The following is a 17,302-nucleotide window of genomic DNA, read 5'->3' as shown; positions in this document are numbered from 1 at the left end:
AAATAAAAACTAAAATAATAATAATAAAAATAAAAAAGAAACATACAGTTTAATATGGCTAGAATAGTGTGTTGTATATGATGTGACTTTTAACACAATAAAAAAATTTTTTAACTAAAAAAAAAAAAAAAAAAGAATGAATAAACTCTTAAAGGAATTGAATGTAAAATAAATAGAGCAGAAAAGCAAAGTCTAAGACTTGACTTTCCTGAAGTCACCAGAAGGGAACAGAAGCTAAAGAAACTACTAAAGGTGGAATTTAACTAATAGGATTAAGTGACAACCAGGGTAAGTTAGAGCCTGGAACCCATATCAGCAAACTTGTATTCTGCATGGTCCAGATAGTAAATAGCTTAGGCTTTGCTATTCATATTACCTTCATCTGCATGAAAGCGCAGACAACATATATTTTTCTTCCAGATTCATTGAGATATAATTGACATACAGCACTGTGTACATTTAAGGTGTACAACATAATAATTTAACTTCCATCATGGAATGATTATCATACTAAGTTTAGTGAGCATCTATCATCTCACATAAATGCAAAATAATAGACAAAATTGTTTTCCCTTTTGATGAGAACTCTTATTGTTTACTCTCTTAATGATATTCATATATAACATGAGACAGTGTTCATTAAACTCATCGTGTCATCCATTACATCCCTAGCATTTATTTATCTTATAACTAGAAGTTTATATCACATTCAGGTAATTCTATCTTTCCCCATTCTCTGCCTTGCTGCTGCTAAGTCGCTTCAGTCGTGTCTGACTCTGTGCGACCCCATGCATGGTAGCCCACCAGGCTCCCCCGTCCCTTGGATTCTCCAGGCAAGGACGCTGGAGTGGGTTGCCATTTCCTTCTCCAATGTATGAAAGTGAAAAGTGAAAGTGAAGTCACTCAGTCGTGTCCAACTCTCCGCAGCCTCATGGACTGCAACCTACCAGGCTCCTCCATTCATGGGATTTTCCAGGCAAGAGTCCTGGAGTGGGGTGCCATTGCCTTCTCCATTCTCTGCCTTGGGTGACCTCAAATCTGATCTCTTTTCTGTAAGTTTGTTTACCTGTTTATTTTTAAAGTATAATTGATACTATGTTAGGTCACAGGGCACAAATAGTGATGCAATCTTTCTATATATTGCAAAATGATCACCACAATAAATCTAGTTACTACCTGTCACCATACATAGATACTACATTATTACTGACTATACTCCCCCACACTATACATTTTGTCCCCGTAACTTATGTATTTTGTAACTGGAAGCTTGTACGTCAATCTCCCTCATCAATTTCATTCATTTCCCCACCCCTCCCCTCAGATACTTCACCTTTTTGTTCTCTTTATCTATGACTTCATTTCTGTCTTGCTATGTTTGTTCACTTGTGGTTTTTTTTTTTAGATTACATATATAAGTGAAATCATACTGTATTCATCTTCCTCTGATTTATTTTAGTTACCATAATACCCACTAGGTTCATCTACATTGGCAAAAATGGCAAGGTTTCACTCATCTTTATGGATGAGTAATATTCCATGGTATAAATAAATCAAGTCTTTTTATCCATGTCATCTGTTGATGGGCACTTAGGTTGCTTCCATATCTTAGCTACTGTAAATAATGCTAGAGTGAACTTATTATTTGTTTTCTTCAGAAAAATACTCAGAAATGGAATTCCTTGATTGTATGGTAATTCTATTTTTAATTTTCTTAGGAAGTTTCATATTATTTTCCATAGTGGCTGCATCTATGTACAATTCCACCAACTTGGGCAGATTCTTTAAAACTGAGTCACTTAGGAAGCCCTTGACTTATATTCTGGAAGTTTAAAAAACTAAGCAATTCTACAAAGTAATAAATAAACTATGGGGTAGTAAAATGAGAAAGTAATTGACAATAACAATTATGCATAACCCTACATATAGAACATTAGTATACTCAACATGTAAAATAGCTTGTTTAAACATACTTTATAGGCTAGGCCTCTCTAATATATAAAGAAAGGCAAATACATGAACTTCTGTATACTTTGGATTACAAATGCATTCTGTCATTTGCATAGCTGTGAATGAAAACACACTGCAATAGTATTATAAAGAAGGCAGAAAAAAGTATGCAACAAATCAGGTTACCTAAGCTGAATACACTCAAATTGGGTACCACATTGTGCGTTCACCCAAGAGTAGTATATAGATGCATCTAGATACAGAATGAACTACTGGGAATGAATTTTGAGTCAAAGGTAAAGAGAGAGGCTTTGATGTTTGATAAAAATGTAAGCATTAAATTTGAAAACCCCTAGATATATTGTTGACCTGATTCTCTCACTGATCAGATCCTTAACTATGAAAATAAATTGGTTTCATATATAAACTACTATGTAGAAAATAAATTAATGAAAGCCTACTGTGCATCACAGGGAGCCCTACTCAGTGCTCTGTGGTGACCTCATTGGGAAGGGAATCCAAAGCAGAGGGGATATATGTATAGCTGATTCACTTTGGTGTACAGCAAAACTGACACAATATTGTAAAGCAACAATACTCCAATGATTATTTTTTAAGAAAATAAGAGTTCAGCATTTCTCCTGGCTTAACATTACTGCTTCTTTGCCAGTCAAATTCCTAAGACTGGCAGAAGATTCTGCTCCCTTGAAGGTAGCTGAGAATTGGGAAGAAAAAGATTTTGCAAAAAGAAAAAAATTAAATCTTACTGAAAATATGTAACGGTAATCTTTATTATTTTCCAACAAATGATCTGTTCTTCAGCAAGATTGTTCTCATCAAAATTTCATAAAAACCAATAATTTCCCACAGTGACTAAAAAGCATATCACACATTTTATTAATCAAATTCCTTTTAATCTACATTTAAAAAGCCACATTTCCAAAACCTATATAATTCACCCCTAATTACTATGGGTCTTACTCATTTCTTCTTGTCTGAATTTTCATAGCATTTATATTCAGTGTAACATGATTTGGCCTTTAATCATGTATTATCATTCCCACCTAAAATGTTAGCCTTTGCTATTCCTGTACATTTTCCAAACATACTGGGGAAAGTACAATAGTACTTCAGCAAACACATGTTTAAATATCACTTATTGTAGCAAAAATAAAGGGAGTGGATCCATAAGGTGTGTATTTCTCAAATATGATGTTAAATCCTATGCCATGTTATCCAGAATCACTGAGACACCAAATTTTAGAGCATTTTCAAATTATGGTCTCTGGATGGCTGCCAGTGGCATATCATTTGTTACCAAACTGAGAATAGTATAGAAATGGAAAATAATCACTTAGAATCTTTATATATACAAATATTTGTATTTAAATTTGAGCTATTCATGAATATACTAGATATAATATATTCCTTTTAATCTTGCTTTGCTAAATATAACTTATGTTTATATTTTATATATACATTTATATAACTAAATGTATTAGAAAACCTTGATCTTACAATAACATATTGAACAATTTAATATCAATGGTTATCTCCCTTATTGGATTTTTTTAAGGCAATGAAGTTAAAGTACTTTCATAAATTTTTCAAGATCATTGTTTATAACACAAGTTTTACAACTGCTATTTTCTACAATTAGATATATTCAATTTATCTAATTCTTGTTGCCATTTTATTTATGAAAATGTCATAAACAGTCTAGTTCATATTAATCAAAGTATAGGTAATCATGGCAGTTGAGGGCTGATTTGCCTTAATTTGGCTTATCAAAGAAAATTGCCAGACAGCATTATTTTGATTCTAGGATATCAAAGTTACTCAGACCACATAGAAATAGAAATAGAAATTTTCATCCTTTCTTTTAATATAAAGTTTATGCATGTATGTCTTTCAGTGATATAATAAAAATGGAGCAGACAACATTACAGTATCATAAACTGAGGACTGGTTTCTTTTTAGAAGCAATGCATTAGAGAGATTAAAACATAGGCTTTGAGGTCAACCAGACATAGACATAATCCAGTTTTATACTCACATTAGCTGTATGAATACTCCGCTAAAGCTTTATATCACCTGTATAATATTATCAATCACATAGGCCTAATACGTAGGTTAAATGAAGTTATGTTTGAAAAGGTCAAATGAGCAATAAGTACTACCTGTTATTTTCATATAGAAAATTCACCATGGGCTACGTTTCATGAAAATTATAACAGTCTATGAATTTTTCATCATTTTTTTCAGTTTCCAAAATGCTTTGGAGGGAAGTTGTATATATTTAAGAATTTCAGATAGGTGTTTCAAATATAGAATAAGAGTTGCATAATAATAAGAAAAAATTTCCCTTTATCCTTTTGCAGTTCAGTGATATTGAGCTAATTATCTTTTCTCAATTTCCTTATCTAGAAATTGAGAGGGTTAATTAGCATTTGTCCATTGTTCTAATAAAAGAAAAAAAAAGGTATTTGAATTATTCTACCCTGCTTAAGCAAAAAATATTTTATTAGTTTTTAGAAGTATTAGTGTTATTGTATTAGGTCCACCCATTTTGTTGCCAATGGCAGAAGTTCTTTTTTGTTTTGTTTTGGCCATTCCATGAAGCTTGCAAGATTTTAGTTCTCCAATCAAAGATTGAACCTGGACCCTTGGCCGTGAAAGCTCAGAGTCCTAACCACTGGATTACCAGGGAATTCCCAGAATCTCATTCTTTTCCATGACCAATATTCTACTGTGTGTGTGTTTGTGTGTGTGTGTAAATCACATCTTTAACCATGCATCTGTCGATGGGCAATTGGGTTGCTTCCATATTTTGACTATTGCAAATAATACTACAATGAATATAAAGGTGCATGAATCTTTTCAAATCAGTGTTTTTATGTTCTCTGGATATATATTCAGCAGTGGAATTGCTGGGTCATACGGTAGTTCCCTTTATAGCTTTAGGAGGAGCCTCTGTACTGATTTCCACAGTGACTGTAGCAGTTTACACTCACACCAACAGTGTAGGAAGGTTCCCTTTCCTCCAAATCCTCACTAGTATTTATTTGTAGAGTTTTTAATGATGGCCATCTTCAGAGGAGTGAGGTGAATAACGCATGTAAGAATTAAATATATTAAAATTTAAAAATAAAAAACTAAAAAAAATAAATAAAAAATTAAAAAAAAACAAATTTGTAGAGTATTAAATTTCAAATGTCCACAGAACATAAAAGAGACGAAAGAACCTTAGACATTTTGTGAATGCAAGGCTAAATAATTTGTTTGTTGGATCTCCTGGCTTGGGGTTGATACAAGTTTTAGCGAACACTGAGAATCCAGGGGCAGGGACTTAAGGTCTATTTGGAAAGGCATAAATTTGAATAATGGGAAAATCAAATTAAATGTCAAGACCGTGGGTTTCCCTTTAGATACAAGAACCAGTAGAGTTCAACAAAATGTCCTTTGAACTGAAAGCTAATACTAAGTGCTAAAGGAATTAGACAAATATGGGGGATATCAGGACATGTAAATTATATGGAGGCACAAGGTTCATGATGGATCAATTCAATAAAATGTAGTGTAGTTAGTTGGAATTAAAAAATTAGTTATGTTTCATTCCATTCTCCAAAGTGATGAAGATTTGATTTTTATGAAGGTGATTTGTACAAAGGCTATGAAACAGCAAATGTGCTCTTTCCTAACTTTATTTAACAAAGCACAATTGGTAAGTTGGTTAGATAGAGTGAATATATATCATTTAAAAATTCTTTTTTTCACCTGATAACACATGAACTTAAGTTCACACAAAAAAATAAAAATAAAAAATATAGAAAGATGAAAGTTATTTCTGTGTTCTGGATTCTAATTTTTTAAGTAACAAAAGAGAATATTTGTTTAAATAGTCATTCTAACTATGGATTAATAGTAAAGATTAAAAGGACTATAAGAAGATACTGGATTAATTTACCTTGACATTTCATTTGAAGCATCAAGATAAATTAATTCAAATAGATTCATTTAAAATGTATTTTGTGCATGTTCTTAGTCATGTCTGACTCTTTGGGACCCCATGTACTGTAGCCTGCCAAGCTCGGGATTGTCCAGGAAAGACTACTGGAATGGTCTGTCATTTCCTCCTTCAGGGGATCTTCCTGACCCAGGGACCAAACCTATATCTCGCGTCTCCTGCATTGGAAGGGGGATTTTTACCACTGAGCTACCTGGGAAGCCCAAAATGTATTATAAACTCAAGCAATTTTATTTTGATAGATTTCATTTCTCTGTGTTCTTATTATATTACTCAAGCAAATGTAGATTTTTAAATAAATAATACCTGTGAAACAGATTATCAGGCAGTTGAAGGAATGACTTCTCCAAAACAGGATTGAGGCAAAAAGCTTGAAGTTTAGTTTGGGAGATCATAAGCTATAACAAACTATCTTTAGCCATTTAAGGGACTTTCATATAGATTCTATTCCTTGATGCTTTCTAGCTCTTTTATTAAATGGAGTAAATTAAATTAGTTATTATTGGTATAAATCCATAGGATAAAAATGAAACAAAGCTAAACTTTTAATGAAAAAAGTCAAGCAATTTGAACGAGATTGTATACCAGAAAGAAGTTCCCTTCCCTTTCTTTAAATGCATGATTTTTTTTAATGCTAATTTAAGGATTTTTCTCTTTGGGGACATTTGTTGATAAGCAAAACATGTTTTACTGATTACTTTTCTAAGAATATCTATGTCATCCTCCTCTGAATAGCTTGCTTTGTCTAGCAACCATTTAAAATTGTTGATGTAGAAGTGTAAATTGAGGTAATTTTATGATTGATGTGTTCTCTACATTTGTTTAGTACAGTGTATATCATTTAGGAATTTGTTTTTGGAGGAAAGTAATCTCACAATGCAAATGGCACAGGGTCATCTTGATGGAGTTCACTGTCTCCCCATATTAGCTGGCAGAGGGCGCTTTATGTGGAAGGCAGGCTTAATCATTTTGTTCAAAATGACATTGACTGAAAAATATTATTCTGAAGTATGGTAGATTTATATTCAAAAATTATAAGGCTTGTTAGAAGATAATTATACACATGTGTACTGAACTGTATTATAATTCATACATTAATTTACGCCACATAGGAACACCTATACTGAGTATCATTGCACCTTACTTTTGTGGTCAACATTCTTTAAAAGTCATTTTAGCAGGATTCATGTTATTAACTAGTTAATGATTATTATTGCAAAAAACTTCTATTTCTCATAGGTATGAAGTGAGTGGATACTGGCCAAATAATTTATACACATATAAAATATTTTTCTATGTTTGTACTAATTAATGTAAAATATAAAATTATATCCATTTTAAAATCAAATGTTGTAAACCTTTAAAAATAAATGTTACATTAAAAAATAAATTACTTCTGCATCTACCTTCTTTATGGGTAAGAGGACAGATCAAAAGCACATTTTTTTGTATTTTCTTTTTAAAACTATATCTTTATTATATTGCCTTCAGAATTGCATTTGGTCTTGTCCCTTTTTACTGACAAATCTGAAAAAGTTCTGCCACACTACCCAGCTCAGGAATATTCTCGAGTAATAAAGTGAAGACAATATGGAATAAGAGTTCACCAAAACTGTCTCTGTGATTTAGTTCAGTGCAAATCTTTGAGGTATGTAGATTATATAACCCCCTTTTGTTTTGCATCTTTAAGCTTTCCAAATAATTTCAAAAGTAAACTATAGGACATAAGATAATTTTTGCACAATTATATTCACTATATCTATACACTGAAAGTTACATATTTTAAGAAATTTAGAAAACATAAAACCATTATATGATAAATTATATGGAGGAATATTTAATTGTCATTGTAAACTTTCAGCAATATTTTAAAAATTTGTGATTTAGTCATTTAATAAAATAAAGACGTTAATTTACTATATTGTTTTCCATCCTTCAAATTACTCAAACTGAGACTAATGACCTATCTAAATAGAAAAAGAGATATTAATGAAATGACAAGCTTTCAGTGTTAAATTAATATTTTGACAACTACTGTTGAAATAGAAAATGTTAGCAATGGTAAATCAAGCAAGAGATTAAAGTTAAATATTACTCAGCCGTTAAAAGAATTCATTTGAATCAGTTCTGATGAGATGGATGAAACTGGAGCCGATTATACTGAGTGAAGTAAGCCAGAAAGAAAAACACCAATACAGTATACTAACACATATATATGGAATTTAGGAAGATGGCAATGATGACCCTGTATGCAAGACAGGGAAAGAGACACAGATGTGTATAACGGACTTTTGGACTCAGAGGGAGAGGGAGAGGTGGGATGATTTGGGAGAATGACATTCTAACATGTATACTATCATGTGAATTGAATCGCCAGTCTATGTCTGACGCAGGATGCAGCATGCTTGGGGCTGGTGCAATGAGAGATGTTATGGGAGGGAGGTAGGAGGGGGGTTCATGTTTGGGAATGCATGTAAGAATTAAAGATTTTAAAATTTAAAAAATAAAAACTAAAAAAAAAAAAAGAAATATCAAGAAAAAATAAGGACTAAAATTAGAATAAATCATGAAGATCATAAATCTAATCCTCAAAACATTACAAAAAATATGTAGTTTTCAACATATTAAGAAAATACGAAAGTTAGGGATTTTTTAAGCAATATTATCCTTCAGAGAGAAACATCACAAGAAAACATCTAATACTGATGATTTAAGAAATATTTCTGAGCACATTAGTTAAAGTGATTAAATGTGATTAATTACATGAAGACAGACTGGGGATGCACAAAGTAAAAAACTACTACTTTTTAAACTAAATTTTTGTATTTTTTTTCCCATGCCAATCTGTTACTTTGAATAAGTCAACTGGTACTTTTTTGTGTGAATACAGCTAAATCTTAGACCAGAAACAGTAATTTAAGAGCCGAAGACTGATTTACATAATTTTGTAATTCTCAAGTAAAAATGTTTCATGTTTAAAGACATTGTATGAATGATTTTTATATTGAGATCAATTTTAGCCTCAAGAAGTTTCTATTGAAAAATCCAAATTCCTATAAGCACATTTCTTTCTCAAGTACGTAAAATGTGCTCTTAGGTGTATACAGTGAATCCTTATACCTCATATAAAAAATGTGATGGCAATACATTGTCTGAGACACAGACATAATTCTGATCACATCCAAATAACTTGGCTGGTTCTTATTAATAATCTCTCAAAGACTTAGTATGTTATTTTAGATAAAATTACTTGACCCAATTAATATGCTATAGAACTCCATTGAAAGACTGTTGCACAATTTACATGCTTCCCACGACTGTCCCCTAATGTTAGGCTTGCATACTTCAAGTGAGTTAGAGGCACAATGTGAGAATTTCGTGAGTGTGATTTTTAATGAAAGATTAAAAGGCTTCTTTAAATCCAAGGCTTCAAAAACCAATTTCATAAATTTGTTTCTTTTAAAATCTACAGCGTGATCTTCCAAGAAACAGTTAGAGGTAGTTTACATTACTCTCTTTAGGTAGCCTTTGCAAGATACTATTGTAATCACAAAGGGATGAAAGCTTAAATTTTTATCATTTTATAACTCTTTGTAAATTAAGCCATGTTTGAAAAGAAACCCACTGAGAACAGAATAAGTGGGGAAACATTTCGATTACCTTTCTGAAATATACAAGTGGTATTGAATTCAAAAGTTTGCTCAATGGCTTCATGGGGAAATAAATTGTCTGCATGGTATAACGGGGCTGATGTTTTAACAATTATTTTTGTGGACAGAATTTGAAGAGGTAATAATTGAATTAGAAACAGAAGGAGATGCTGGGAAGGGAATTGAGAAATGCCCTAAAGTCTGAGCTGCTCTTTGGACATAGAAAAGAGAGGTCTGTTTTCCCATTTCTATTCTCAGTTTCAATTTCTTGATTCCTGAGTATTCTGCACACTATGGACAAACTATCCCTATGTACAAGCTCCATTCTAATAGGGTACTAATCATATTATTTATAAAGATAAGGCCATTTTCTTATGTAGAAATTCTAAGCCTAGATAATAGACATTTTACATCAGACTTTCTGCAGAAAATATGTTCCCCTAGACTTAAAGTTGCATCAAAACCAGGACTGGAATCTTCACATTTCAACATATAAGACCCATGCATGATGAGGGCCTGAGCCATCAAAGGCTTCCTTGGAGGCTCAGATAGTAAAGAATTTGCCTGCAATGCAGAAAACCCAGGTTCCAACCCTGGGTTGGGAAGATTCCCTGGAGAAGGAAACGGCTACCCACTCCAGTCTTCTTGCCTAGGAAATCAGACAAGCCTGGCAGGCTACAGTTCATGGGGCTGCAAAAATTTGAACACGACTAAGCAACTAACATATACACACACACACACACGCATGATAAAATATATGTGATTTTCTTTCAAGCTCTTCTATTCCCCAGAAAAGAATAAATAATACCATGGTATATATAGAGAACAGTGGCTGAGTGAACTGAAGGAAAAAAAAAGTGTTGAAGATTAAAAGAGTTGTAGACATGTAGATATGTTGACAAAATACTTGAAAACCAGAAGAGTGAAAAAGTTGGTAACCTTGGAAAAGCTTGTCATCCCTGAACCTGTAATCAAAACATTTTTCCAAACCCATTTCAGTTTGAGTTCTGAAGTTGCAAGTCTGGAATAGAATTCTATTTGCTTGAAGTTCACACTTATTGCTGGTGACAAGATGAAAGTACATACAACTAGGATAAATATAGCCAGAATCCTATCTAGTTAAGCTACATCACCAAAAAAAAAAAAAAGGAAAAAAGAGAGATGAAAGTATAAATAAAATAACATTCTATGAATCTTCAACCAACTATCAAAAGCTCAAATCTGATGCAATCTGACATTGCACCAAAATTGAATTTTTATTTAGAGTAAGCAAAGAGCATCTTCTAAGAGATTTCATCAAAAATTCTATACTCTAAATATTTCGGTTTTCATCTAAATGTTACTGGTCAATGAGTTATATTGGGGATTGCACTGCTCTTCTCTTAATATCAACAGTGACTTTGAAAAATATTATATCTATGTTTAATCTTTTTGTATGTGTGTGGGATAAATGATTCCAAATGCCTCATTTCCTCTACTCACACTCAAGAGATTTATCTCCTAAAATCCAGAAGAGCTACATTTTTTTTCTATATTAGCATTCTAACCTATCTTGGACTGAGCATCTGCACAGTATATTTTGACTGTGTGATTCTGAATTAAGAGACCCATGAGATTGATTGCATGTGTGTATGCTAAGTCACTTTATTCATGTCCAGACTCTTTGTGAGCCCATGAACCTGCCTGGCTCCTCTGTCCATGGGATTCTCCAGTAAAAAAAAAAACAAAAACAAAAAACAACTGGAGTAAGTTGCATGCTCTCCTCCAGGGAATCTTCCTGATAACAGAGGTCGAACCCACATCTCTTATGTCACCTCCACTGGCAGGTAGATTCTTTACAGCTAGTGCCACCCGGGAAGCTCAGAGATTATGTTTACCCTAACAATTCAATGATCATTAATTTTATGAAACATTTTTCACAAACACATGAAAAGGGGAATGCTGTTTTGTGGGAACTGTAAAGTAAGGAGAAATAGTAGGTTGAGGAAAGATTTAGATGCATACAACTTTAAACTCAGACAATGCATAAAGATGAAGAGCCTAAGGCTATATGCAACAGAGTTTTCAATAAATGCACTTCATAAATGTTATTTGATTACCTGCCATCTGTAAGGCAGGTACTGAAGTACCAATATTCTCAAGGACACTGGAAATAATAAATTTAATCAAAGCCTTGACTAGTGGAGATAGTAAGATATGATGGAGTATATTCTCTGTCAGCTAGGCTATGTTGCCCAATTTTTAGATCAACAACTAATCTGATAGAGAATGGATAAACAACAGAGTCTCACTGTATGACACAGGGAACTATATTCAGTATCCTGTGATAAACCATAATGGAAAACTATACATATATATATATATATATATATATATATATATATGTATAAGTGAATCACTTTGCTGTACAATAGAAACTGATATAATATTATAGATCAACTATACTTTAATAAAAAGAACTAGTCTGGTGTCTCTGTGAAAGTGTTATGGATGTGATTAACATTTAAAATTAGTTGGCTCTAATATAGACCTAAGATAGATCATTACCCCTATGATGTGAGTGGACCTCATCCAATCAGTTGAAGGCCTTCAGATTTAAGATTGAGGTTTCCCACAGAAGAAATCCTGCCTTAGAGCTTCCACATAGAAATATACTTGAGTTTCTAGTCTGGCTACAGATGTTAGACTCAAGACTCCAATACTGAATTGTATCAACAGTCTGCTGACTCAGTCTATGGTTTTGAATTCCATGATGAATATCAACTCATATTTGAATTTCCTGCTGTGTGGTCAGCCCTACAAATTTGACACACATTCCACTCCACCAACCATTACCAGAGCCAGTACCTTAAAATTAGCATATGGAGCTAAAGTTAGTGATGGAGAGATATAAATCCAGATATAATATTAATTCTACTGGTTCTGTTTTTTTCCAGAGAAAAATATTATTTTGGCATCAGTTCAGTTCAGTTCAGTCACTCAGTCATGTCCAACTCTTTGTGACCCCATGAATCACAGCACACCAGGCCTCCCTGTCCATCATCAACTCCCAGAGTTCACTTAAACTCATATCCATCGAGTCAGTGATGCCATCCAGCCATCTCATCCTCTGTCATCCCCTTCTCATCCTGCCCCTAATCCCTCACAGCAGCAGGGTCTTTTCCAATGAGTCAACTCTTCACATGAGGTGGCCAAATTATTGGAGTTTCAGCTTCAGCATCAGTCCTTTCAATGAACAACCAGGACTGATCTCCTTTAGGATGGACTAGTTGGATCTCCTTGCAGTCCAAGGGACTCTCAAGAGTCTTCTCCAACACCACAGTTCAAAAGCATCAATTCTTCAGCGCTCAGCTTTCTTCACAGTCCAACTCTCACATCCATACATGACCACTGGAAAAACCATGGTGTTGACTAGACGGACCTTTGTTGGCAAAGTAATGTCTCTGCTTTGGAATATACTATCTAGGTTGGTCATAAATTTTCTTCCAAGGAGTAAGCGTCTTTTAATTTCATGGCTGCAGTCACCATCTGCAGTGATTTTGGAGCCCTCCAAAAATAAAGTCTGACACTGTTTCCACTGTTTCCCCATCTATTTCCCATGAAGTGATGGGACCAGATGCCATGATCTTTGTTTTCTGAATGTTGAGCTTTAAGCCAACATTTTCACTCTCCTCTTTCACTTTCATCAAGAGGCTTTTTAGCTCCTCTTCACTTTCTGCCATAAGGGTGGTGTCATCTGCATATCTGAGGTTATTGATATTTCTCCCAGAAATCTTTATCCCAGCTTGTGTTTCTTCCAGTCCAGCGTTTCTCATGATGTATTTTGCGTATAAGCTAAATAAGCAGGGTGACAATATACAGCTTTGACGTACTCCTTTTTCTATTTGGAACCAGTCTGTTGTTACATGTCCAGTTTTAACTGCTGCTTCTTGACCTGCATACAGGTTTCTCAAGAGGCAGGTCAGGTGGTCTGATATTCCCATCTCTTTTGGCATAAAACCTAGACATTTTCTCATGAAATTTGTTTATAGTTAGACATGTAAATCTAGTAGAAAGTGGCACCAGACAACTTTCATCCTCTAAAATTAACATCTTCTTGTATTTTAGCAGAAAACAAAATAGATTCACATAAGACGCAATTATTTAATTTACCATTTATTCTCAGAGCATAACACCATCAATTTTTCTTTTTTCTACTTCTGTATGCTTGTGTATCATGAAAATATCTCTGTATACATATTCTAATTATTTAAACTCTTATCACATTAAGGAATAACAAAATAAAGCAATGTGAAATAACAGTTTATTCTAGCCTTTATTTCACATATATTGATTATAATAATTTCATAAGAAATTTCTCTTTTTTTGGTATAAGCAAAAATCCCTATATTCTGTATTTGAAAATTATAAACAGGATGTAATTTTAGCCACTTGTCCATTCTCCATATTATTCTTAGTGCTTTACCCAGATATATTGGTCAGTTAGAAATGTATTTGTATTTTAATTTCAATATTCAAATTTCAGGAATGTCATCTATTTAAACACACACTATTTGACAGTTTCTCCTGAAAAATACAAATCTAACTTTTCCTACTCATTTTGCTTGTTTTTCCATTAGCATGTAGAAATTTTGTAAATGTTTGTTTTATATAAGATAGGAACACTAACTTTCTCTCCTTATATCTTTTTGTTTCACAATAGGCATTTCTAGCATTAATCCCGTATGTACAATGACTATAAGATTTCCAGGAGCTATGATTTGAAAATTCTGAATCATCAATTAGTTCATATAATCAATTATCTCTGATTTGTCATTGGTGGTGTGTACAGTGGATGTGGATTCTCAGGCTGAAGGATGTGAGCTAAGGCTATCATCACTGATGTCTGGTTTCCATCATCTCTTCAATTTTTATCTTTCTTATAGAAAAATATACATTGTGTGTGTGTGTGTGTGTGTGTGTGTGTATGTGTGTTATTTGTAGGTGCCTCAGAAGGTAAAGAATCTACCTTCAATGCAGGAGACCCGAGTTCGATCCCTGGGGAGGGAAGATACCCTAGAGAAGGAAATGGTAACCCACTGTAGTATTGTTGCCTGACAAATTCCACAGACAGAGGAGCCTGGTGGGCTATAGTCCATGGGTTGCAAAGAGTAGGACATGACTGAGCAACTAACATTTCACTTTCACTATTTCATACACACACATATACATACAGAGAGAGACACAAAATTCTATATGCTTTCTACTTCAGCTGTTTTAGAAGGAAGTATAATTATCCAGAAAGGCTTAAAAAAGAGACATTCAGTTAAATAAACTTTACATCCCTATTGTCCAGATTTGTCACAAAATTATAAAAACAATTTTTCCTTGCTTTTTTCAGCTTTAGATTCCAAATAGCTACAACTGCTAATTCTGTAGGAATCTGAGCGAAACACTCCTTTGTAAAATGACTTTGTTTGGATTTAAATTATCATTTGGATGCCAAGTTTCTGATATCTGTTAGACCAGACTTATCACTCATACTGTTTTTTTTTAATAGTTTTCATTGGAGTATAGTTGATTTATAATGCTATGTTTGTTTTTGCTGTACAGTTGTATATAGGCATATATATACATATGTGTATATATGTATATATATATACAGACACACACATACGTACACTCTGTTTTAGATTCTTTTCCCATATAGATCATTACAGAGAATAGAGTTCCCTGTGCTATATGGTAGGTTCTTCTTACATAATGTTTTTATAAAATTATAAATGTGCTATAAAATTGAGTGAATTGCTTTCTCAGGAACAAATATTTAGTATTTTTATATGTTTATTTACATACACACACAACTTATTCAAAATACATTTAGTCAGTATTGATTTGATGTGATTATAAAACTAAAGCGCATGTACAATTTCAAATGTTTTCATACTTGTTAAACTATTGATTAAGAAACATGGTGATGATTCTATTTATTAATTTAGCCTATAAATGAAATATTTTTAAATCAAAAATAGTTTTATTTGTTTTAAATATCTATACACATACTGAGTTAAATTATTTGCTTTCTTTAAAATAGGACACATTAGGTCATTTTTTCCTGTAGTGTCTAAAGAGGTGCTGGCCCAACTTATCTCACTGTCAAATATTTTTTCCTTTTCATCCTAGGATATGGCTTTAAGGTACAAACCATTGTTTCCATAAATTAACATATGGCAACACTGACTACTAGTAGACTGGAAACAGGAGTTGAAAATAAAGTATCTAAACCAAGGCATTAATATATATTTTGCTTACATCTTGAGATCATGCCAACCTTGAAATAAGTATCAAGAGAGGGTTGCATTCTGAGGTCCACCAATATTTTATTTTTGGATGACTACACTTGTGTGGGAACACATAGGTAATGCAGGTACCTTCAGTATTACATATTTTGGTGTAGAAACATATATTTATGTGTGCATATATATATATATATATATATATATATATATATATATCCATGGGACTTCAGTGGTAAAGAATCTGCCTGCCAAGCTGAGGTTGCAGGTTTGATCCCTAGGTCAGAAAGATCCCCTAGAGAAGGAAATGGCAATCCATTCCAGTATTCTTGCCTGGGAAATTCCATGGACAGAGGAGCCTGTTGGGCTACAGTCCATGGGTAGCAAAAGAGTTGACTTGACTTAGCAACTAAACAATAACAACAGAATATTTAACCATAGCAGTATAAACATAATTTCTTATTACCTTGCATAAAAGTATACTCCCTAATATGTAAAATAAATACCCATTTATTCAGATATTCTTTTATTTTCTGAATGTTGTATCAAAATTTTACACAAAACAATTATTTCTGTGAAAGGTAAGGTATAGATAGATATCAATAAACAAAGGAATTGATGTTTTTCCATCTAAATCTAAGTCATTCATTCCATCGTGAGCTCATGAAAAAATAAGATAAAAAACTAAAGGGAATTCACATTTATAAAGCAGGTAATATAACCCTAATTTCATCAGATTATTTACAGTTTATTTTCTTTTACTGTGTAACCACTGCCCGCCAAAATGAAAGACATTGTAAATTAAAGAGCCAGTATGTTCATTTTTCGTAGTCAACTTTAGTGCTTTTATTTGGATTACAAACAAACAATTAAGAATACTCAATATATTATTTTCCTCTTCAAATATAAAACCTGAATAAAATAACAGATAATATCATAGCTTTAATATGGTCCTCCCCAAATATCTCATATATGTATAGATTTCATTGTATTTCCAAAATACAATTCTACTTAAAATCTCTGCATAAAACTATAAAAAAAATTTTTATATACTTGCCTGAAATCCAAGGAGCTTTTCACTCGGCTTAATGTGCCTCTGAAATTCACATTCTATAGGTTGTATCACTTTGATTCCATCTTCATAAAAAACGTAGAACATGTTCCCAATTCCCAGACCTTAGGAATAAAAACATATTCAAAAGTTCAAAATAAAATTATCAGAAACCTTTACAACCAAAACTCAGTGCCTGTCATATTGCTGGTGGGAGATCAGTTTGTGAAGCCATGTAATGTTAATAAAGCAAACCATGTGAGACCTTTACCAAATGTCTGAGTAAATCTGTGATATTATGCAGAAATTCCATTTCTTCACCCTAATCTGTATATCAGTGCTTTCTTTG

At 32.9% G+C, this 17,302-nt stretch overlaps 1 protein-coding gene across 4 annotated transcripts in view; it reads right to left on the bottom strand.

The window, feature by feature from the left end:
- Positions 1-17,302, bottom strand: part of FSTL5 (follistatin like 5) — a 937,018-nt gene that overhangs the window by 100,359 nt on the left and 819,357 nt on the right. For all 4 annotated transcript variants that reach the window (XM_027956327.2, XM_042234380.1, XM_042234379.1 and 1 more), the window contains one exon: positions 16,960-17,078. In XM_027956327.2, the coding sequence (XP_027812128.2) occupies positions 16,960-17,078 (119 nt within the window). The remainder of the gene's footprint in view (positions 1-16,959; positions 17,079-17,302) is intronic.

Source organism: Ovis aries, chromosome 17 (assembly GCF_016772045.2).
Source record: "Ovis aries strain OAR_USU_Benz2616 breed Rambouillet chromosome 17, ARS-UI_Ramb_v3.0, whole genome shotgun sequence".
In the NCBI taxonomy this organism is placed as follows: domain Eukaryota; kingdom Metazoa; phylum Chordata; class Mammalia; order Artiodactyla; family Bovidae; genus Ovis; species Ovis aries.
This window is presented reverse-complemented; position numbering and strand designations above follow the sequence as displayed.